This window comes from Lipotes vexillifer, unplaced genomic scaffold (assembly GCF_000442215.2).
Source record: "Lipotes vexillifer unplaced genomic scaffold, Lipotes_vexillifer_v1.1 scaffold382, whole genome shotgun sequence".
Lineage (NCBI taxonomy): Eukaryota > Metazoa > Chordata > Mammalia > Artiodactyla > Lipotidae > Lipotes > Lipotes vexillifer.
In genome coordinates this window covers 7,240,109-7,263,465 of record NW_006780611.1, presented here as the reverse complement: position 1 = coordinate 7,263,465, position 23,357 = coordinate 7,240,109, and the positions used below count along the sequence as shown (strand labels likewise).

Genomic DNA, 23,357 nt, shown 5'->3' with positions numbered 1-23,357 from the left:
TGTGTGTGTGTGTGTGTGTGTGTGTGTGTGTGTGTGTGTGTGTGTGTGTGTTGGAGCCTGTCTTTATCACTCAGCTAGGCAGTTTAAAACTTTGTCTTAGCTTTCACTGCCTGCTTGAGCAGAGCCTCACTGTCAACCAGAGGTAACAGTTTTGGGGCCTTCTCAGGTTTCTTCTGAGCATGAACTCAGCCCTGAAAATGTATGTGTGGTGCTTTCTAGATTCCCATGAACATGTCAGAGGTTTTCAAAGCCTTTATTCCTCAAAGTATCTCATTTCCCAGTCTTTCCTTCCTCACTTTTCAGTTTTTTTATTGTTTGCCCAAAATGTCATTCTTTGCCCCAGATAGCAGCTCTAACACATTTGCCTTGAAATGTTTTTGACAAATGTGCCCTAGGTAGCTGCCTAAGTCCTAAGAGAGTTCTGAGTTAGGCACATGCCCTTAGAGCTAGTCCTCCAGGAAGCCACTGGACAGGTCAAAACAGACACAACCACAATAAGGTCTGTTCTCCTCTGCCCAGGAGTGGGCACCTATACTGAGAATATGGGTTGTTGTTGTCAAGGCTGTTGCCAAACTGGGGAGTGGAGGATAGTACTAGGGTAAGTTAAAGTGCACAAAGCTCTCTTATTTGACATTCAACTATTTTTTTCTTGATTAAACACTCCCCTAGTTGCTATAAACTTTTGATTAGATTCTAGAGTTCTAGGCTGATATTTAGAGTTCCTTATTCCACCATTTTTGCTGACATCCTATTTTTTCATAGTCTCTTAAAAAGCTCTTTTTATCCATACACCACCATCCTAGTTCCAGTTCTTATTACCTCATATCAGAACATTTTTAGGAACTCTTAAATGGATCCCTCTGACATACCACCACTTCCTTGATCATGTGACTTCCCTGCTGAGACAGCTGCAAGTCACAGTTCTGCCTTGCCTATTGAATGATGTCTCCAAGCTCTAGTCCCAGCATGATTCCAGCTTTATCTCACTATTCCTCCCAGTCTCACTTCCATGCTGTTTTGATGAATCCACATAGGTAGGCTGCTCCCAAGTATGCAGTTTTCTTTCCACTGCATACCTCCATTAATGCTGTTTGCTCCCCATCAGGATTTTCCCCTACCCTCACTTCTGCCTACTGAAACACTATTCATCTCTTAAGAATTGGCTCAATGGGACTTCCCTGTGGTCCAGTGGTTAAGACTCTGCACTCCCAATGCAGGGGATCCCTGGTTGGGAAGCTAAGATCCTGCATGCTGCACGGCATGGCCTAAAAAAAAGAAAAAAAAAGAATCAGCTCAAATGTCAACCTTTCTGTAAAGTCATTCCTAATTACTTCACCCAAGAGCTAATCTCTCCTTCCACCAAACTGCCATGATATTTTTGTTCCATTTATGTGACGTATGTCATATATTTCTTGCATTATTACCTATATTCATGTTTTCATTCACTCATTCTTTCAATATTTAGTAGCACCCACTTATATATTTATAATTTATATATATAAATTGCTAAGAAAGGGAAAAAACCCAGTAGGATTCTATGAGTAAGAATAGGATGAGCCCAAGTTTTTCAGGTTAGGAGTGCAGGGAGAACATGACAGACAGAGGGAGCGTGTCAGAGGGTTCGGGAGCACTCTGTGTGTGCCTTATGTTCTTTACCAGAGTCCAAGAAACATTTCCGTTAACAGAGTGCTTTATACCAACTGCACAAGAAGTAGAAGAATTAATGAATATACATTAAGAATAGAATTAGGTTTGATAAGAAAGAAGAACCCGATGGGACTTCCCTAGTGGTCCAGTGGTAAAGAATCCACCTTCCAATGAAGGTGAAAGTGGGTTCAATCCCTGGTCGAGGAACTAAGATCCCACATGCTGTGGGGCAACTGAGTCCATGAGCCTCAACTAGAGAGCCCTCGTGCCGCAGTGAAGAGCCTGTGAGCCACAATGAAAGATAACGAGTGCCCACAACTAAGACCCAACGCAGCCAAAAATAATAAATTGATTAATTAATTAATAAAAGAGTGGGGGAACCAATTTTTTTTTTAAAAAAGAACCCAATGATACAGAAGAAGAAGAAGTGTGAATTGTCAGAGAATAAGATCATTTAAATTCCTTTCTATTTTAATAAAATAGTAGTAGCAGTAGCAGCAACAAGTAACTTTTATTAAAATCTCCCTCCAGGCTAGAAACTATGCTATGAGCTCTGTTTGTATAATTTTATATAGATTCTAAATTGTGTGCTGTCTGCCCTGTCTTTTCTGCAGTGTCTTGAAGCAGAGTCAGGATGTGGACCTCTCCTTCCTACAGCAACCAGTGGGATCTGATCTCTTTAATGGTACAAAAAGAGGAACATTGTTTCTCACTTCATACCGGGTAATTTCTATTTCTACTTTGATCTGATTAACTCTACATTTTTCCTTAAAATGGAGAGAGGTTAAACATTGACTTTCAAAGTATTTTAAACCATTTCTCCTTTGAGATTTTCCATGTTGAAGTGTGATGGAAGAAAATTGGTCATGCTTCTCAATTAGGCCAGAATCCCAAAGCAGCCTTAACTTCAGAATTGCTCTTATATGTCTCAATCCATGGATCAATTGCATTCCTTTCCCAAAGTTTCTTTTCTCTCTTAGGTGATCTTCGTGACTTCACACTTAGTCAATGACCCCATGCTTTCTTTTATGATGCCATTTGGTCTGATGAGTAATTGCACCATTCAACAACGAATCTTTGCCCCCAACTACATTAAAGGAACCATTCAGGCAGCTCCGGATGGTAAGTGTCCCCCCTCAGAAGTGTATTTTTTCTCAAAAGCTTCCAGAAGGTTTAAGATTCGGCCTGGGCCCCTGCTTCATTGGGTAGTGCTTCTCTTAGTGTTTGTGGCAGTCCTTCTGTTACAGCATGCCAGCCTCTTAGTGAGTGTGTGCCATTTCTTCCTCCAGGTGGCTGGGAAGGACAGGCTATTTTTAAATTATCCTTCAGAAAAGGAGGTGCCATTGAATTTGCCCAGCTGATGATGAAAGCTGCCTCTGCTGGTGAGCGATGCTGATAAAGTTATCAAGCGCTTTGGGGTTTGGGGGCCTGTGTAATTGAAGTAAGACTGTTAGCTAGTGAAGACTTCTGGCCTCTGTGGTCGGGCGGTTGATATTTGCACATGTATTCAGCAGGCATTTCCTGAGCCTACTGACTACGTGCCAAGTAACATACTACGTGCTAGGAACACAAGATTTAGTCCCTCCCTGTCCTGAAGGAGTTTGCAATCTAATGGGAGCTTACCGTCAGACACTTGAACAGCTAATTATACCTGACAGTCTTTTGTCCATTTAAGCGCCGGTCTCGTGTATCACTGAGTAGTCGTTTTCAGTAGCGTGGCCTTGGCTCTTCTTCCTCTCGCGTGGCTTTTTGTCTTCTCTCCTTTCTGACTTTGCCTTTGCTTCTCTTAGGTTTAATTCCCATCGTCCATGGGACTAGAGCATGGGAAGAGGTACCATCAAGCCCTGTAGCACTGATCTAATGGATGTACCAGAGGATACGAATAATCTTTTTATGTTATATTTTAATTCAATCTAGCCTCACTTTATATCCCTCATCCTCTCACCTTTTGTACTCCGATCCAGCTGGGTTTCTTTGTGCCTTGCTCTCCCATCTCTGAGCCTTCATGCTATTTGCTCTGTCTGGAATGCTCTTCCCCTTTCTCCCTTGCCTTCTCCACCCCCAACTCCAGTCTAGTTGAGACAAACACAGTCCAGTAGAGATAGACATATGCAAATACATTATCCTATCTTATGGCATGTGCTGTAATAGAGGCATGGGCAAAGTTCTGGGGACACACAGACGAATGTAGTGAATTTTCTACCTTAGAAGACTGACTGGATCATGATGCTATAGACCATAGTCAAGTGTATAAGAGATAGTCTAGGGAATTCCCTGGCAGTCCAGTGGTTAGGACTCGATGCTTTCAGTGGTTGGGGATCGGTCCAGGTTCCATCCCTAGTCAGGGAACTAAGATCCCGCTAGCCACATGGCCAAAAAAAAAAAAAAATGAGTATAAGCGATTGTCTAAATTGGAGAGGAATTGAGTTCAACTATAGACATAGTAATTAATACTAGCTAACATTTATTGAATGCTTATCATATACTGGGCAGTGTTCCAAGGCCTTTACATGTGTTAATTTATTTAGTCCTCACAAAAACTTATGATGTAGGTTCTATCATTATCCCCAATGTATAGCTGGGGAAACTGAGTCAGTGATGGTTATATAATTTCTCAAGGCTATACAGTTAGCAAGTGGTGGAGCTGGAATTTGAACCTTAAACATACTTTCTCTCTCTTTAAACTTTTCATTTTGAAAAAAAATCAGATCTATAGAAAGTTTTAAGAATATTACAATGAACTCACATGGACCTTCATCTAGATTAACCCATTATTAACATTTTCCCCCATTTGTTTGTTTTTTTTTTTTTAATAAATTTATTTATTTATTTACTTTTGGCTGTGTTGGGTCTTCGTTGCTGCACGCAGGCTTTCTCTAGTTGCGGTGAGTGGGGACTACACTTCATTGTGGTGCATGGGCTTCTCATTGCGGTGGCTTCTCTTGTTGCAGAACACGGGCTCTAGGCGCGCGGGCTCAGTAGTTGTGGCGCGTGGGCTTAGTTGCTCTGCGGCATGTGGGATCTTCCCAGACCAGGGCTCGAACCCGTGTCCCCTGTGTTGGCAGGCGGATTCTTAACCACTGCGCCAGCAGAGAAGTCCCCACGTTTGCTTTATGTTATTCTTTTTTTTTTTCCTGCTTTTGTTTGAACTATTTGGGAGTAAGTCACAAAGATCATTTCCTTCATTTCTAAATATTTGAGTGTGTATCTCCTAAGAACAAGGGCATTCTCTCATCTAACCTCAGTGTGCTTATCAAATCAGAAAATTTAACATTGAAACAATACTATTGATTATTCAAATTCAAATGATTGAGCATTACTATTCCTAATTCTAATAGCATTTATTTTTTTCCAATCCAGGATCTAATCCCAGATCACATATTGAATTCAGTTGTCCTATTTCTTTGGTCTCCTTTAGTCTGCGCTCAGCCTTTCTTTTTGTCTTTCATGACCCTGACATTTTAAAAAGAATACAGCCTTATTGTTTCATAGAATATCCCTTAATTTGTGTTTGTCTGTTTCCTCATGATTATATTCAGGTCACGTATTTTGGCAGGAATACTGTATAAATGATGTTGTGTCCTTTTGAGCCTACACTCTTAACCCCTGCACCATATTAAGTGTGAGGTACACAAGCTGCTAGAGGCAGTGGACATGCAGCTTGGAGCTCCAAAGATGCACTGTATCAAGACACTGATTTGGAAATCCTCAGCACACAGGTCATCTCTGAAGCCATGTGAATGATGGGCTCATTCAGTGAATTAAGGATGGTATGCCAAGGGTCCTCAACATTTAAAGGATAGGTAGGGAGGGGTGACCTTCAATGGAGATTGAGAAGGGGCTGATTGAGAGGTGAGAGAAGAATCAAGTGAGTTCATTATCCTGGAAGTCAAGGGAGGAGAAAGTTTCAAGCATTACTGGGTAGTCATCTGTCAGCTGCTGGAGAGATGAAGGCTGAAAAATGTGCATTGCATGAGGAAATTTGAGGTTTTTGGCAGAATTATCAAGAGATTTCAGTGAACTGCTGGAGAAGAAAGGTGATGAAGAACCATATTAGAGAAAATTGAGGAGTAAGAAAATTTGTTGCAGTTACTGTTAAAAATAACAGTACAAATATATAAAGACCAAGGAGTTCACAAGCTGTACTCAACTGGCAGCTCTTCATGGTCCAGAGGGCAGACAGCATCTGGAAGCCTGACATTGGATAACAGAGTGTCCTACAGACAGAGGGAGTGTAGCTATGAAGAATCCGGGTCAGGGGACACTTGGAAATCCAGTTCCCCTTTGCTACCGATGTCTGGGGAACTCGGGACACTTGCATTCTGGGTCTTGAATTCACTCTTATTTTTGGCCTCACAGTACTGAGGGGGCTTATTTTTAGGATTATGAGATAAGGGTCAGGCAACTTCAGGGGATTCTCTTTGTGCTCTCATTAAGTTCTGCTTCTTGGCCTGCAAAGGAAGGTCAGTGTCTCAGCCATTGCACAGCCACTTGGAAAGGATTTAGGCAACTTATATGAACTTGGCCCGATGTCTGAAACTGCTCTGGGTCTGATTATGTCATGGTTTAGATGTGGAAACCTATGCCTACTCCCCTGGCAAGAGTCAGGTCTTGTGAATGGGCTTCCTTGAGGCCTTTGGAATTAATTAAACACCCATGATGCACCATGAGCTGATTATATGACCAGGAAAGATTCCTTTCCCCTCAGCAGACTTGCTTTGTCAGGCCTCTTCGATTTAAGTTTTTAGCAAACATGTATTGAGTACCTATTGTGTGCTAAACACTAGGAGCAACAATTGGGAACACAACAGTGAATGAGACATAAGTACATAATCCCTGCTTTTGTTAAACTTACAGTCTAGTGAGAGTCATATAAGAAATAAGCAAACATGTAAGTGAATAAAATAATGACTTATTCTGAAAGGGGATACTAATGGAATATTGAAAGGGAGGGTAACAGGGAAGGATGACAACTTTAGATTCAGAGTGAATTAGTTAAGATAATGCTAGCTATTGAAACAGATAAACCCCAAATTATCAATGGCTTAAGAAAATGGATATTACTGCTTATATAAAGGCCAATCAGCAGGGGTGAAAGGGGGCTCTGTTCCACATAGCCCTTCAGGGACCCAGGGTAACAGAGTCTCTGTCATCGTTAACACATGGCTTCCAAGACCTCTTTGGGTAGCGATCAGAGAGGGGAAGAGAGTAAAGATCTCACCTGGGAAGTTTTCATGGGTCAGGCCTGGAAGCGGTGTACATTACTTCTGGTCATATGCCATAGGCCAGAAATTAGTGTGGCAGGCTGATAATGGCTCCCAAAGATACAATCTGTGTCCTAATCCTCAGAATCTGTGAATGTTACCTTGTTGGTAAAAAAAAAAAAAAGCCTTCTCAGGTATAATTAAGGATCTTGAGATGAGGGGATTACTCTGGATTATTCAAGTGGACTCCAAATACCATCAAAAGTGTCCTTTTAAGAGAGAGGCAGAGGGAGACAAACAGAAGTGCTTTCTTTAGTACTGCCATTACATTGGCCTTTAATGGACTTATCTTGCCAACTTGATAGAATTCTCACTTGGAAATTTTTTCTGAATACCTATCATGGTGGGTGTTTTGCTAGGCCTTCAATAAGCACAGGCAAATATACACGATCACTGCCTTGAAGAAGCATACAGTTGAGGACAAGGGCAATGTATATTTTTAATCTTGTATCCTGGGAACATTGTTGGACATACATGTAAGGTGAAGGTTAATACTCTGTTAATTATTTGGTTGCTAGCTGCTGTACATCTGACTTAAAAGAATTAAAGAGTCTCTATTTTGCCAAACTTGTCTTCTCAGCTGCCAGAGGAATTCCACTTGGAAGTGTAAATTACTGGTTTGGCACTTCAGGACTCTATATAATTACTGCACCAGGGGGCATGATGTGTACCCAACAGACACCTTGTCCAGGTAAGATATGGCATGGAGGTTCTTCCTGGGAGGTGGAAAGGTATGCCAGGGGCTCAAAGATCAATTCACTGCTACCTTGCCTCCAATTCTGCTGCAGAAGAAGCAGGAGAGGTTTGGGGGGCTGGAAAATGGTTGAGTCCATGACTTCATTTCCAGACTAAAACTCAGTGGCAAGTCAGTAAATGACCAGGCTCCCATTTCAGGTTTACTTTTAACTATAATGTACAAATATGGAGCATACCTGGGCAACTCCCCTCAGTGGGAACAGCCGCTTCCTGCTTACAGCCTGAGCAGAAACATGTGCTCTTGCCAACTTCCCCCTTCCCCTTTCACACAAGCATAGCCATCATGCTTGTGCCATGCCCTTCAACTTCACTGAGGACTCCAGTCCTCGGCTTTATGCCCTGTACATTTTCCTTTAACAGTCGTACCTGTCCATAGCTGCTGAGTCATGTTACCAGGAGACATAGATCAGTGATTCTCAACTATGGTCCACAGTCTGTTGGTGGACCACAAAAAGTCTCCTAACAGGTTACCAACAGACCCCCAAATGCAGCCTGTTTCTTGGGTTCTCCTTGGAGCATGACATACATGTCCATCGGCTTATTTAGTTTTGTATACAACTGAAGGATAGTTATCTATAGTCTTAATAGTTACCTTAGTTTTTAACGGTTACTAAAATCCAATATTCAAGATCTAAAAGTAAGTGTTGCTAAAGTTTTATAAAAATGTTTTTGAGTTGAAATTCACATAACGTACAATTAACCATTTTTAAATGTACAATTCAGTGGTATTTAGCGTATTCATAGTGTTGTGCAACTGTCAGCTCTCTCTAGTTTCAAAAGTTTTTCAGGACTTCCCTGGCAGTCCACTGGTTAAGACCACGCTTCCACTGCAGGGGACGCAGGTTTGATCCCTGGTCGGGGAACTAAGATCCCGCATGCTGCATGGCGAGGCCAAAAAAACAAAACAAAACTTTTTCATCACTCCATAAGAATACCCCATACCCACTAAGTAATCATTCCCCATAGTCCCCTCCCCACATCTCTTGGTTTCCTCTAATCTGCTTTGCCTATTCTGTGTATATCACATAAAAGGAGTCAAGCGACATGTGACCTTTGTGTTTGGCTTATCTCACTTAGCATAATGTTTTCAAGGTTCATCCAAGCTGTAGCATTATCAGTACTTTATTCATTTTTTGTGGCTGACTAATATTCCATTGCATGTATCATAGTTTGTAATCCATTCATCCAATGATGAACATTTGGCTTGTTTCCACCTTTTGGTCATTATGAATAATAGCTCCTACAAACATTTGTATATAGGTTTCCAGGTGGACATAAGTTTTCATTTCTCTTGGGTATATACCTACATTTGGAATTATTGGGTCATATGGTAATTTAATGTTTAAGTTTTTTGAGGAACCACCAAACTATTTTCCACAGCAACTGCACTATTTTGTATTCTCACCAGCAATGTACAAGTTCCTATTTCTCCACATCCTTGCCAATGCTTGTTATTTAACTTTATTTTGCTTGTTGTTTATATTAAAGCCATCCTAGTGATTGTGAGGAGATATCTCATTATAATTTTAATTTGCATTTCCTTGATGATAAATGATGTTGAACATCTTTTCATGTGCTTGTTGGCCATTTGCATATCTTCTTTGGAGATATATCTATTCCAGTCCTTGCCCATTTTTAACTTGGGTAGTTTGTCTTTTCATTGTTTGAGTTGTAAGAGTTCTTTATATATTCTGGATATCCTTATCAGATATGGGACTTGCAAATATGTTGCCCATTCTGTAGGTCATCTTTCACATTCTTGAGAATATCCTTCGATGCACAAAAGTTTTAATTTTTGGTGAATTTATCTATTTTTTTCTCTTGTTACTTGTGCTTTTGGTATCAAATTAAGAACCCATTGCCAAGTCCAATGTCATGAAGATCTACCCCTATGTTTTCATCTAAGAGTTTTATAATTTTGGCTCTTATATTTCAGTTATTGATTCATTACGAGTTAATTTTTTTTAATTTTAAAGAATATTTATTTATTTGGCTGCACCGGGTCTTAGTTGTGGCACATGGGATCTTTGTTGCTGCATGCAAGATCTTCATTGCGGCATGTGAGATCTTTTAGTTGTGGCATGCAGGATCTAGTTCCCTGACCAGGGATCGAACCCGGGCCCCCTGCATTGGGAGCATGGAGTCTTAACCACTGGACCACCAGGGAAGTCTCTATGAGTTAATTTTTGTATATGGAGTAAGGTTAGGGTTCAGCCCTATTCTTTTGCATGTGCTTATCCAGTTGTCCAGGAATCATTTGTTGAAGACACTGTTCTTTCCACACTGGGTGGTCTTGGCACCCTTGTTGAAAATCAATTGGTAATAGATGTTTAGGTTTATTTCTAGACTCTCAGTTCTATTCCCATTGGTGTATGAGTCTATCCTATGCCAGTACCACATTGTTTTGATTACTGTAACTTTGTAGTAAGTTTCAAAATAGGGAAGTGTGAGTCCTCCTATTTTGTATTTCTTTTTCAATATTGTTTTGGCCATCCATGGTCCCTTATAGCTCCATATGAATTTGAGAATCACCTTTTACATTTCTGCAAAAAGACCATTATAATTTTGATAGGGATTGCATTTAATTTGTAGATCAGTTTTGGGGGAATTGCTATCTTAATTTAATATTAAGTCTTCTAACCCATGAACATAGGAACTCTTTTTATTTATGTAGGTCTTCTTTAATTTATCTCAGTAATGTTTTGTAGTTTTCAATGCACAAGTCTTTTTTAAAAAATATTTATTTATTTATTTGGTTGCGCTGGGTGTCAGTTACAGCATGCAGGATCCTTAGTTGTGGCATGTGAACTCTTAGTTGTGGTACGCATGTGGGATCTAGTTCCCTGACCAGGGATTGAAGCTGGGCCTCCTGCATTGGGAGCGTGGAGTCTTATCAATGCACCACCAGAGAAGTCCCAAAGCACAAGTCTTTTACCTCCTTGGTTACATTTATTCCTAGGTATTTTATTCTTTTGGATGCTATCGTAAGTGTAATTGTTTTCTTAATTTCCTTTTTGGATTGTTTATTGCTATAATTATGGTTTTTTAATTAAACTTTTTATTTTGAGATAATTGTAGATTCCCATACATTTTTGGAAATAACAATGAGATATTTATACCTTTTACCTAGTTTCTCCCACTGGTAACATTTTGCAGAACTATAGTATAATATCACAACCAGGGTATTGACATGGATACAATAAAAATGCAGAACATTTACATTACCACAAGGATCACTCCTGTTTGTCTTTTTATAGCTACACCTACTTCCCTTCCTCCCCCTCCTCTTTAACGCATGGCAACCACTAATCTGTTCTCCATTTCTATAATTTTGACATTTCAAGATTGTTATATAAATGGAACCATGTAGTATGTAAGCTTTTGGGATAGACATTTTTCACTCAGCATTATTCCTCAAGATTCACCCAGGTTGTTGCACGTATCGATAATTTGTTCCTTCTTTTTGTTGAGTAATAGTTCATGGTATAGATGTACAGCAGTTTGTTTAACCATTCAGCAGCTCAAGTATATCTGGGTTGGTTGCAGGTTTTGGTACAGGTTTTTGTGAGAACATAAGTTTTCATTTCTTGCACATTAGGATGGCTGCTATCAAAAAAAAACAGTAAACAACAAATGTTGGCAAGTATGTGGAGAAATTGGAATGCTTATGTACTGTTGGTGGGAATATAAAATGGGAAAGCCACTGTGAAAAATAGTATGGAGGTTCCTAAAAACATTTTTAATGACCCATCCTTACTAGGTCTATACAGATTTTCTATTTCTTCATGATTTAGTGTTATCGGTTTTAGGCTTCTAGGAATTTATCCATTTCTTCTAGGCTATCCAATTTGTTAACATACAGTTGTTCATAGTAGCGTATTATAATCCTTCTTATCTCTGTAGAATCAGTAGTAATGTACCCACTTCCATTTCTAATTTTAATAATTTGAATCTTCTCTTTTTTTCTTGGTCAGTCTAGCTAAAGGTTTCTCAATTTTGTTGATCTTTTCAAAGAACCAGCTTTTGGCTGCACTGATTTTCTCTATTGTTTTTCTAGTCTCTCTTTCATTTATCTATGTTCTAATTGTTATTATTTCCTTCCTTCTGCTAGCTTTGGATTTAGTGTGTTCTTCTTTTCTTAGTTCTTTAAGTTTTTAAGTTAGGTTGTTGACTTAGGATCTTTTTTGTTTTTTACTGTATTTTTAGCTATAAATTTCCCCCTTAGCGTTGCTTTTGCTGCATCCTTTGAGCTTTGGTATATGGTGTTTTTTGTTTGTTTGTTTGTTTTAAATATTTATTTATTATGGGGGGTGGTGGTGGGATGAATTGAGAGATTGGGATTGACATATATACACAAATATGTATAAAATAGATAACTAATAAGAACGTGCTGTATAAAAAAATAAATTAGGGGCTTCCCTGGTGGTGCAGTGGTTAAGAGTCCGCCTGCCGATGCAGGGGATGCAGGTTCGTGCCCCAGTCCGGGAGGATCCCACATGCCACGGAGCGGCTGGGCCTGTGAGCCATGGTTGCTGGGCCTGCACGTCTGGAGCCTGTGCTCCGCAATAGGAGAGGCCACAACAGTGAGAGGCCCGCATACCGCAAAAAAAATAATAATAATAATTTTTAAAAAATAAAAAAAAGCTCAAAAAATTTATTTATTTATTTGTCTGCAGTGGGTCTTGGTTGTGGCATGGGGGATCTTTTACTTGTAGCATGCAAACTCTTAGCTATGGCATGTGGGATCTAATTCCCTGACCAGGGATCAAACCCGGGTCCCCAGCATTGGGAGCACCAAGTCTTAGCCACTGGACCACCAGGGAAGTCCTGGTATGTTGTGCTTTCATTTTCATTCATCTCTAAGTATTTTATAACCTCCCTTGTGAGTTCTTCTTTGATCCATTTGTGGTTTAAGAGTGTGGTGTTTAATTTCCACAAATTTGTAATTTTTCCAGTTTTACTTCTGTTGTTGATTTGTAAGTTCATCCCTTTGTAGTCAGAGAAGCTACTTTGTATGACATCTATCTTTTAAAATCTATCCAGACTTACTTTGTTGCCTAATATATGTTCTATTCTGAAAAATGTACCATGTATACTTGAGAGGAATGTGTATTCTATTGTTGTTGGGTAGAGTGTCATATATATGTCTGTTAGATCCAGTTGGTTTGTTGTATTTTTTACGTTCTCTATTTCCTTATTTATCTTCTGTCTGGTTGTTCTAGCCATCATTGTGAGTGAAGGATATTGAAGTCTCCAACTATTATTGTAGTACTGTCTATTTCTTCCTTCAATTCTGTCAGTTTTTGCTTCATATATGTGATGGTCTGTCATTAGGTGTCTAAATGTTTATGATTGTTATATCCTTTTGCTGTATTAAACATTTTATTAATATGTAATTTCCTTCTTTATCTCGTAATCTTTTTGATGTAAAGTCTTTTTTGTCTGATATTAGTATAGCCACTTTTGCTCTCTTGGTTACTATTTACGTGGAATATCTTTTTCCATCCTTTTACTTTCAATTTATTTATCTCTTTGTATCTAGAATAAATCTCTTAGACACACAGCATGTAGTTGAATCATGAGTTTTTATTCATTCTACCAATCTCTGTCTTTTGATTGGGGAATTTAATCCACTTACATTTAAAGTAATTACTGATGATGGGGGCCTTACTTTTGTCATTTCACCATTTGGTTTCTGTATGCGTTATAGCTTTTTTGACCCTCATTTCCTGCATTACTGTCTTCTTTTGTGTTTAGTTGATTTTGACTCCTGATCTCTCTGACCTCCCTTCTATGCCCCCAGGACCCACGCGGCCTGGATGGGGCTTTGGAGGGGTGGGTACCGGTCTGGGAGCTCAGCAGGCTCCCCGGCCTGAGTGGGCCAGGCAATCACCCTCCACTCCTCTCCTGCTCTTCCCAGAGAGTCCCTCCCACCTGCTTCTCCTGATCTCCCCAGCCTCAGGGGCGCTGATCCTGTCTGGCCTCCACTTCTCCTCCCCCCTCAGTCCCTCTATGACCCACTGGTTCACTTTGGGGTTCCTCCTGTCTCCTTGGGCATCAGAGTGCCCCACCAGTGGCTGGCAGGTACCCTAGTTGTGGGGAGACACTAACTCCATGTCTTCCCACATGGCCATCTTGACTCCCACTACTCTCATTTCCTTTTGTTTATATTTCATAGCTGTTCTGTGTGTGTGTGTGTGTGTGTGTGTGTGTGTGTGGTTTTCAAGGTTCATCCAAGCTGTAGCATTATCAGTACTTTATTCATTTTTTGTGGCTGACTAATATTCCATTGCATGTATCATAGTTTGTAATCCATTCATCCAATGATGAACATTTGGCTTGTTTCCACCTTTTGGTCATTATGAATAATAGCTCCTACAAACATTTGTATATAGGTTTCCAGGTGGACATAAGTTTTCATTTCTCTTGGGTATATACCTACATTTGGAATTATTGGGTCATATGGTAATTTAATGTTTAAGTTTTTTGAGGAACCACCAAACTATTTTCCACAGCAACTGCACTATTTTGTATTCTCACCAGCAATGTACAAGTTCCTATTTCTCCACATCCTTGCCAATGCTTGTTATTTAACTTTATTTTGCTTGTTGTTTATATTAAAGCCATCCTAGTGATTGTGAGGAGATATCTCATTATAATTTTAATTTGCATTTCCTTGATGATAAATGATGTTGAACATCTTTTCATGTGCTTGTTGGCCATTTGCATATCTTCTTTGGAGATATATCTATTCCAGTCCTTGCCCATTTTTAACTTGGGTAGTTTGTCTTTTCATTGTTTGAGTTGTAAGAGTTCTTTATATATTCTGGATATCCTTATCAGATATGGGACTTGCAAATATGTTGCCCATTCTGTAGGTCATCTTTCACATTCTTGAGAATATCCTTCGATGCACAAAAGTTTTAATTTTTGGTGAATTTATCTATTTTTTTCTCTTGTTACTTGTGCTTTTGGTATCAAATTAAGAACCCATTGCCAAGTCCAATGTCATGAAGATCTACCCCTATGTTTTCATCTAAGAGTTTTATAATTTTGGCTCTTATATTTCAGTTATTGATTCATTACGAGTTAATTTTTTTTAATTTTAAAGAATATTTATTTATTTGGCTGCACCGGGTCTTAGTTGTGGCACATGGGATCTTTGTTGCTGCATGCAAGATCTTCATTGCGGCATGTGAGATCTTTTAGTTGTGGCATGCAGGATCTAGTTCCCTGACCAGGGATCGAACCCGGGCCCCCTGCATTGGGAGCATGGAGTCTTAACCACTGGACCACCAGGGAAGTCTCTATGAGTTAATTTTTGTATATGGAGTAAGGTTAGGGTTCAGCCCTATTCTTTTGCATGTGCTTATCCAGTTGTCCAGGAATCATTTGTTGAAGACACTGTTCTTTCCACACTGGGTGGTCTTGGCACCCTTGTTGAAAATCAATTGGTAATAGATGTTTAGGTTTATTTCTAGACTCTCAGTTCTATTCCCATTGGTGTATGAGTCTATCCTATGCCAGTACCACATTGTTTTGATTACTGTAACTTTGTAGTAAGTTTCAAAATAGGGAAGTGTGAGTCCTCCTATTTTGTATTTCTTTTTCAATATTGTTTTGGCCATCCATGGTCCCTTATAGCTCCATATGAATTTGAGAATCACCTTTTACATTTCTGCAAAAAGACCATTATAATTTTGATAGGGATTGCATTTAATTTGTAGATCAGTTTTGGGGGAATTGCTATCTTAATTTAATATTAAGTCTTCTAACCCATGAACATAGGAACTCTTTTTATTTATGTAGGTCTTCTTTAATTTATCTCAGTAATGTTTTGTAGTTTTCAATGCACAAGTCTTTTTTAAAAAATATTTATTTATTTATTTGGTTGCGCTGGGTGTCAGTTACAGCATGCAGGATCCTTAGTTGTGGCATGTGAACTCTTAGTTGTGGTACGCATGTGGGATCTAGTTCCCTGACCAGGGATTGAAGCTGGGCCTCCTGCATTGGGAGCGTGGAGTCTTATCAATGCACCACCAGAGAAGTCCCAAAGCACAAGTCTTTTACCTCCTTGGTTACATTTATTCCTAGGTATTTTATTCTTTTGGATGCTATCGTAAGTGTAATTGTTTTCTTAATTTCCTTTTTGGATTGTTTATTGCTATAATTATGGTTTTTTAATTAAACTTTTTATTTTGAGATAATTGTAGATTCCCATACATTTTTGGAAATAACAATGAGATATTTATACCTTTTACCTAGTTTCTCCCACTGGTAACATTTTGCAGAACTATAGTATAATATCACAACCAGGGTATTGACATGGATACAATAAAAATGCAGAACATTTACATTACCACAAGGATCACTCCTGTTTGTCTTTTTATAGCTACACCTACTTCCCTTCCTCCCCCTCCTCTTTAACGCATGGCAACCACTAATCTGTTCTCCATTTCTATAATTTTGACATTTCAAGATTGTTATATAAATGGAACCATGTAGTATGTAAGCTTTTGGGATAGACATTTTTCACTCAGCATTATTCCTCAAGATTCACCCAGGTTGTTGCACGTATCGATAATTTGTTCCTTCTTTTTGTTGAGTAATAGTTCATGGTATAGATGTACAGCAGTTTGTTTAACCATTCAGCAGCTCAAGTATATCTGGGTTGGTTGCAGGTTTTGGTACAGGTTTTTGTGAGAACATAAGTTTTCATTTCTTGCACATTAGGATGGCTGCTATCAAAAAAAAACAGTAAACAACAAATGTTGGCAAGTATGTGGAGAAATTGGAATGCTTATGTACTGTTGGTGGGAATATAAAATGGGAAAGCCACTGTGAAAAATAGTATGGAGGTTCCTAAAAACATTTTTAATGACCCATCCTTACTAGGTCTATACAGATTTTCTATTTCTTCATGATTTAGTGTTATCGGTTTTAGGCTTCTAGGAATTTATCCATTTCTTCTAGGCTATCCAATTTGTTAACATACAGTTGTTCATAGTAGCGTATTATAATCCTTCTTATCTCTGTAGAATCAGTAGTAATGTACCCACTTCCATTTCTAATTTTAATAATTTGAATCTTCTCTTTTTTTCTTGGTCAGTCTAGCTAAAGGTTTCTCAATTTTGTTGATCTTTTCAAAGAACCAGCTTTTGGCTGCACTGATTTTCTCTATTGTTTTTCTAGTCTCTCTTTCATTTATCTATGTTCTAATTGTTATTATTTCCTTCCTTCTGCTAGCTTTGGATTTAGTGTGTTCTTCTTTTCTTAGTTCTTTAAGTTTTTAAGTTAGGTTGTTGACTTAGGATCTTTTTTGTTTTTTACTGTATTTTTAGCTATAAATTTCCCCCTTAGCGTTGCTTTTGCTGCATCCTTTGAGCTTTGGTATATGGTGTTTTTTGTTTGTTTGTTTGTTTTAAATATTTATTTATTATGGGGGGTGGTGGTGGGATGAATTGAGAGATTGGGATTGACATATATACACAAATATGTATAAAATAGATAACTAATAAGAACGTGCTGTATAAAAAAATAAATTAGGGGCTTCCCTGGTGGTGCAGTGGTTAAGAGTCCGCCTGCCGATGCAGGGGATGCAGGTTCGTGCCCCAGTCCGGGAGGATCCCACATGCCACGGAGCGGCTGGGCCTGTGAGCCATGGTTGCTGGGCCTGCACGTCTGGAGCCTGTGCTCCGCAATAGGAGAGGCCACAACAGTGAGAGGCCCGCATACCGCAAAAAAAATAATAATAATAATTTTTAAAAAATAAAAAAAAGCTCAAAAAATTTATTTATTTATTTGTCTGCAGTGGGTCTTGGTTGTGGCATGGGGGATCTTTTACTTGTAGCATGCAAACTCTTAGCTATGGCATGTGGGATCTAATTCCCTGACCAGGGATCAAACCCGGGTCCCCAGCATTGGGAGCACCAAGTCTTAGCCACTGGACCACCAGGGAAGTCCTGGTATGTTGTGCTTTCATTTTCATTCATCTCTAAGTATTTTATAACCTCCCTTGTGAGTTCTTCTTTGATCCATTTGTGGTTTAAGAGTGTGGTGTTTAATTTCCACAAATTTGTAATTTTTCCAGTTTTACTTCTGTTGTTGATTTGTAAGTTCATCCCTTTGTAGTCAGAGAAGCTACTTTGTATGACATCTATCTTTTAAAATCTATCCAGACTTACTTTGTTGCCTAATATATGTTCTATTCTGAAAAATGTACCATGTATACTTGAGAGGAATGTGTATTCTATTGTTGTTGGGTAGAGTGTCATATATATGTCTGTTAGATCCAGTTGGTTTGTTGTATTTTTTACGTTCTCTATTTCCTTATTTATCTTCTGTCTGGTTGTTCTAGCCATCATTGTGAGTGAAGGATATTGAAGTCTCCAACTATTATTGTAGTACTGTCTATTTCTTCCTTCAATTCTGTCAGTTTTTGCTTCATATATGTGATGGTCTGTCATTAGGTGTCTAAATGTTTATGATTGTTATATCCTTTTGCTGTATTAAACATTTTATTAATATGTAATTTCCTTCTTTATCTCGTAATCTTTTTGATGTAAAGTCTTTTTTGTCTGATATTAGTATAGCCACTTTTGCTCTCTTGGTTACTATTTACGTGGAATATCTTTTTCCATCCTTTTACTTTCAATTTATTTATCTCTTTGTATCTAGAATAAATCTCTTAGACACACAGCATGTAGTTGAATCATGAGTTTTTATTCATTCTACCAATCTCTGTCTTTTGATTGGGGAATTTAATCCACTTACATTTAAAGTAATTACTGATGATGGGGGCCTTACTTTTGTCATTTCACCATTTGGTTTCTGTATGCGTTATAGCTTTTTTGACCCTCATTTCCTGCATTACTGTCTTCTTTTGTGTTTAGTTGATTTTGACTCCTGATCTCTCTGACCTCCCTTCTATGCCCCCAGGACCCACGCGGCCTGGATGGGGCTTTGGAGGGGTGGGTACCGGTCTGGGAGCTCAGCAGGCTCCCCGGCCTGAGTGGGCCAGGCAATCACCCTCCACTCCTCTCCTGCTCTTCCCAGAGAGTCCCTCCCACCTGCTTCTCCTGATCTCCCCAGCCTCAGGGGCGCTGATCCTGTCTGGCCTCCACTTCTCCTCCCCCCTCAGTCCCTCTATGACCCACTGGTTCACTTTGGGGTTCCTCCTGTCTCCTTGGGCATCAGAGTGCCCCACCAGTGGCTGGCAGGTACCCTAGTTGTGGGGAGACACTAACTCCATGTCTTCCCACATGGCCATCTTGACTCCCACTACTCTCATTTCCTTTTGTTTATATTTCATAGCTGTTCTGTGTGTGTGTGTGTGTGTGTGTGTGTGTGTGTGTGGCTACCATGGGGGTTACATTTAGCATCCTAAAGTTATAACACTAATTTGAATTTTTACTATCTTAACTTCAGTAACATACAAATACTCTGTACCTTTACAGCCCCTCTGTCTTCACCCCTTCCAGTTGATGTCACAAAATTATCTTTATACACTGTGCCCCCCAAAACATAATCTAATAATTCTTTTAAATGCATTAGTCTCTTTAGTTATGTAGAAAACAAAAATGGAATTACAAACCATTGTTATAATAATATTAGCTTTTATAATTGCTCAATGATTTACCTTTATTGAAATCTTTATTTCTTCATATGGTTTCAGATTACTGTCTAGTGTCCTTTCATTTCACCCTGTAGGACTCCCTTAAGCATTTCTTGCAGGGCAAGTCTAGTAGTAATGAACTCCCTCAGCTTTTGTTTATCTGGAAACATCTTAATTTCTTTCTCACTCTCACAGGAGTTTGGCCAGATATAGGATTCTCGTTGGACAGTTTATTTCTGGCCTCCAACGTTTCTGGTGAGAAATCTGCTGACTTTCTTATTGAGGATCTCTTGTATGCGATTGTTCACTTCTCTCTTGCTGCTGTCAAGATTCTCTCTTTATCTTTGGCTTTTGAAAGTTTGACTATAGTGTGTCTCAGTGTGGATCTCTTTGAGTTCATCTTACTTGGAGTTTATTGAGCTTCTTGGATGTTTATATTCATGTCTTTCATCAGATTTGGGAAGTCTTCAGCCATTATTTCTTCAAATATTTTCTCTACATCTTTCTCTCATTTCTTTTTCTGGAACTTCCACAATGTGTATGTTGGTCTGCTAGGTAGTGTCCCACTGGTCCCTTGGGCTCTGACCACTTTTCTTCAGTCTTTTTCTTTCTGCTCCTCAGTATCAACAATTTTTATTGTCCTGTAGTCAGGTTTACTGATTCTTTCTTTTGCCTATTCAAATCTGAATGTGAATCCCTCTAGTGAATTTTTCATTTCAGTTATTGTACTTTTCGGCTCCAGAATTTTTTTGTTTGTTTCTTTTCTTGTTAGGTTTTCTATCTCTTTATTGATATTTCTATTTTGTTCATATATAATTTTCTTGACTTTCTCCACATTTTCCTTTAGTTCTTTGAGCATCTTTAAGACAGTTCTTTTAATATGTTTTCTACATAGCTTAAACATAAATATGGATTATAGAAAAATAACTAGACAGTTGTCCATTCACACTGATACAGTTAAATCACTTAGGGAATGTAGCCAAGGAAATAAATAAAACCCATGTTTATTATAATATTAATTGGAAATTTGGAAGCAACATGCTCTCCAACAACTAGGGAGCACTTATCATAAGTAGCACTTGTCAGCATGATAAAATATAATCCAGCTTTTAATTTATTAAATACACTAATAATATAAAGAACTTTCTCATAATGTCAAGTAAAAAGAGCCAGATTTTAAAAAAATTGTATGGTTGTTATAATCATGATTGTATAAAAAAGATTAACAGAGATCCTACCAATAAATGCACCAAAATATTAAGTTTTTGTGTTTGATGATGGAATTATAGATGACTTTTAAAAATTTGTCTCTTCTCTATTTCCCAAATACGTATTTCTCATTGAGCATTTATTTTTTATCATCAAAACAAACTTTATTAAGTATGTATCTGGGTACAACTATAAGTAATGTAGAGATATAACTATAGGGTTGTTTTCATGTTGATTTGAATTCTTCCACAACAAGAAATGATAAAGCCTTCAGCTGGTGATGGCTGAAGAATATGGCTTCTGCATTGTTCTGCCTGAATTCTCTTCCTATGTCAGTTTGCTTCAGTATTATTATTATTATTTTTAAATTTTAATTATTTATTTATTTTTGGCTGCATTTGGTCTTCATTGCCACACGAGGGCTTTTCTCTAGTTGCAGTGAGCGGGGACTACTCTTTGTTGCAGTGCAGGGGCTTCTCATAGCGGTGGCTTCTCTTGTTGCAGGGCACAGGCCCTAGGCGCATGGCCTTCAGTAGTTGTGGCACGTGGGCTCAGTAGTTGTGGCTCACAGGCTCTAGAGCACAGGCTCAGTAGTTGTGGTGCATGGGCTTAGTTGCTCCACGGCATGTGGGATCTTCCCAGACCAGGGCTCGAACCCGTGTCCCCTGCATTGGCAGGTGGATTCTTTTTTTTTTCTTTTTTGCAGTACGCGGGCCTCTCACTGTTGTGGCCTCTCCCGTTGCGGAGCACAGGCTCCAGACGCACAGGCTCAGCAGCCATGTCACGGGCCTAGCCGCTCCGCGGCATGTGGGATCTTCCCGTACCAGGGCAGGAACCCGTGTCCCCTGCATTGGCAGGTGGACTCTCAACCACTGCACCACCAGGGAAGCCGCAGGTGGATTCTTAACCACTGCGCCACCAGGGAAGCCCCAGTATTATTTTTTATCTTCTACCTCCTTCTTACTTATTCCTTGTCTACTCTAAAAAGTGCCTAACTGATTTTTTTCCTTCTCAGCATACCCAGTTGTGGTCTACAGACCCCCACCACCAGGATACAGAGCCCCACCAGCAGGATATGGAGCATCACCTGCAGGATATGGAGCCCTGCTTGGGGGATATGGAGCCCCTCCTGGGGAATACGTAGCCCCACCTGTGGGATACGAAGCCCTGCGTGGGGGATATGGAGCCCCACTTGCAGGATATGGAACCCCACCAGTGACATATGAAGCCCTGCCTGCAGGGTATGGAGCCCCACCAGCTGGAAATGAAGCCCCACCTCCAGCATATGAAGCTCCACCTGCTGGAAATAGAGCTGCCTCTCACAAATCTGTGGCAGCCCAGCCGGAGGCTTCTCTTCCATCTACGTCATCTTCTCAGGCTCATTTACCACCTTCTAAGAAGTAAACATTGAAGACTCACCAAGCAAAGGGCACCCTAAAACTGAAGTCACAATAAGAAGGATGACTCAGGTATGTGGTTAAAGGCCTGTCTCAGGTAGTTGTCACACCCTTTGGAAAGGCAACCTTAGAGGGAAGATGAAGCTTTACTTCCATGCCTAGATTTTAGAGGCAGAGTCAACTCTTGATTAGATGGGCTAAAGGAGAAGTAGAATTGTAGAGCTAATTCTCCAAAAATTTGGTGTACATTGGGCTGCATTTTTTTTAACATGCCTTGAGTGAATGTGGAAAAAGTGTCCTGCATTTTCCCCTCCCTCATTCAAGAAACATTTATTATGCTCATTTTGCTAGGAACTAAGATATATATTTTAAAATATCAAATTGAACACTTTGTTGTTTTTCAAAGCATTATTTATATTAGTGAAAGGATGGGACAACTTAAATTTTCAGTAGTGAGAGAGAATTGCACAAATTATGGTATATCCATACAGTGAAATATTATGTAGCCATTGAAAATGATATCTAGAGGTAGGGGAAGCCTTCTATAAGAAGACCAAAAACAATGAAGAAATAAAGGAAAACAGTGATAAATTTGACTATAACAAAATTTGAAACTTCTGTATGACCAAAGTTAAAAGATAGGCAAGAGACTAGGAGAAACTGATTTCCAACATGTATATTAAACAAACAAACAGTTTGTAGTCAGAATATATGTACTTCTGCAAATCAACCTAAAAGAAAAAATGGACAAAAGATGTGAATTCTCAATTAACTGAGACAATAGCATGACCAAGAATCATTTGAAAAGATGTTTGTTCAACCTGACTAGTGTTAGCTAAATGCAACTTGAAATGAGAATTTTTATCTCTGAAGATTTACAAACATTAAAAAGATTGAGACAGGGACTTCTCTGGTGGTCCAGCAGCTAAGACTCCGCGCTCCCAATGCAGGGGGCCTGGGTTCGATCCCTGGTCAGGGAACTAGATCCCGCATGCCGCAACTAAAGATCCCACATGCCACAACTAAAAAGATCCCGTATGCCACAACTAAAGATCCTGCATGCCAAAACTAAGACCTGGCACAGCCAAATAAATGAATAAATACTAAAAAAAAAAAAAAATGATTGAGACAATTGACGAGGTGACTTCCACCTCGGGCCTTTTTCTATGTTCCTTGTTAGGAACTGCCTGTAAGTGGCATCCATCCAAGCGAGAAACTAGCATAGGTTGCTGCGAAATGACTGTGCAGAGGTAGCCCCAAGCTGGCAAGGGATGGTCTGGGTTTTCTGGACTCTGTGTTTTTCTGGTAAAGGAACCCTGAGGACTGATCAGCTCTCGCAGGTCTAAAATCATGGCCCGTGGACCAATAACATTCAAGTATGTGGCCATAGAGTTCTTTCAGCATGAATGGGAATTTCTCAACCTTGTTCAGAAGAAATTGTACTGCAGTGTGATGATGGAGAACTATAGT

General features: G+C 39.4%; 1 protein-coding gene across 1 annotated transcript in view; it reads left to right on the top strand.

Annotated features, from left to right (window-relative positions):
* The window catches only part of WBP2NL (WBP2 N-terminal like), a 29,745-nt gene extending 7,851 nt beyond the window's left edge, over window positions 1–21,894 (top strand). The window contains exons 2-7 of the mRNA XM_007453956.1: window positions 2,262–2,370; window positions 2,628–2,769; window positions 2,937–3,029; window positions 7,492–7,602; window positions 21,506–21,575; window positions 21,723–21,894. Coding sequence (XP_007454018.1) covers window positions 2,262–2,370; window positions 2,628–2,769; window positions 2,937–3,029; window positions 7,492–7,602; window positions 21,506–21,575; window positions 21,723–21,894 — 697 coding nt within the window. The remainder of the gene's footprint in view (window positions 1–2,261; window positions 2,371–2,627; window positions 2,770–2,936; window positions 3,030–7,491; window positions 7,603–21,505; window positions 21,576–21,722) is intronic.
* The last annotated feature ends 1,463 nt before the right edge of the window (window positions 21,895–23,357 follow it).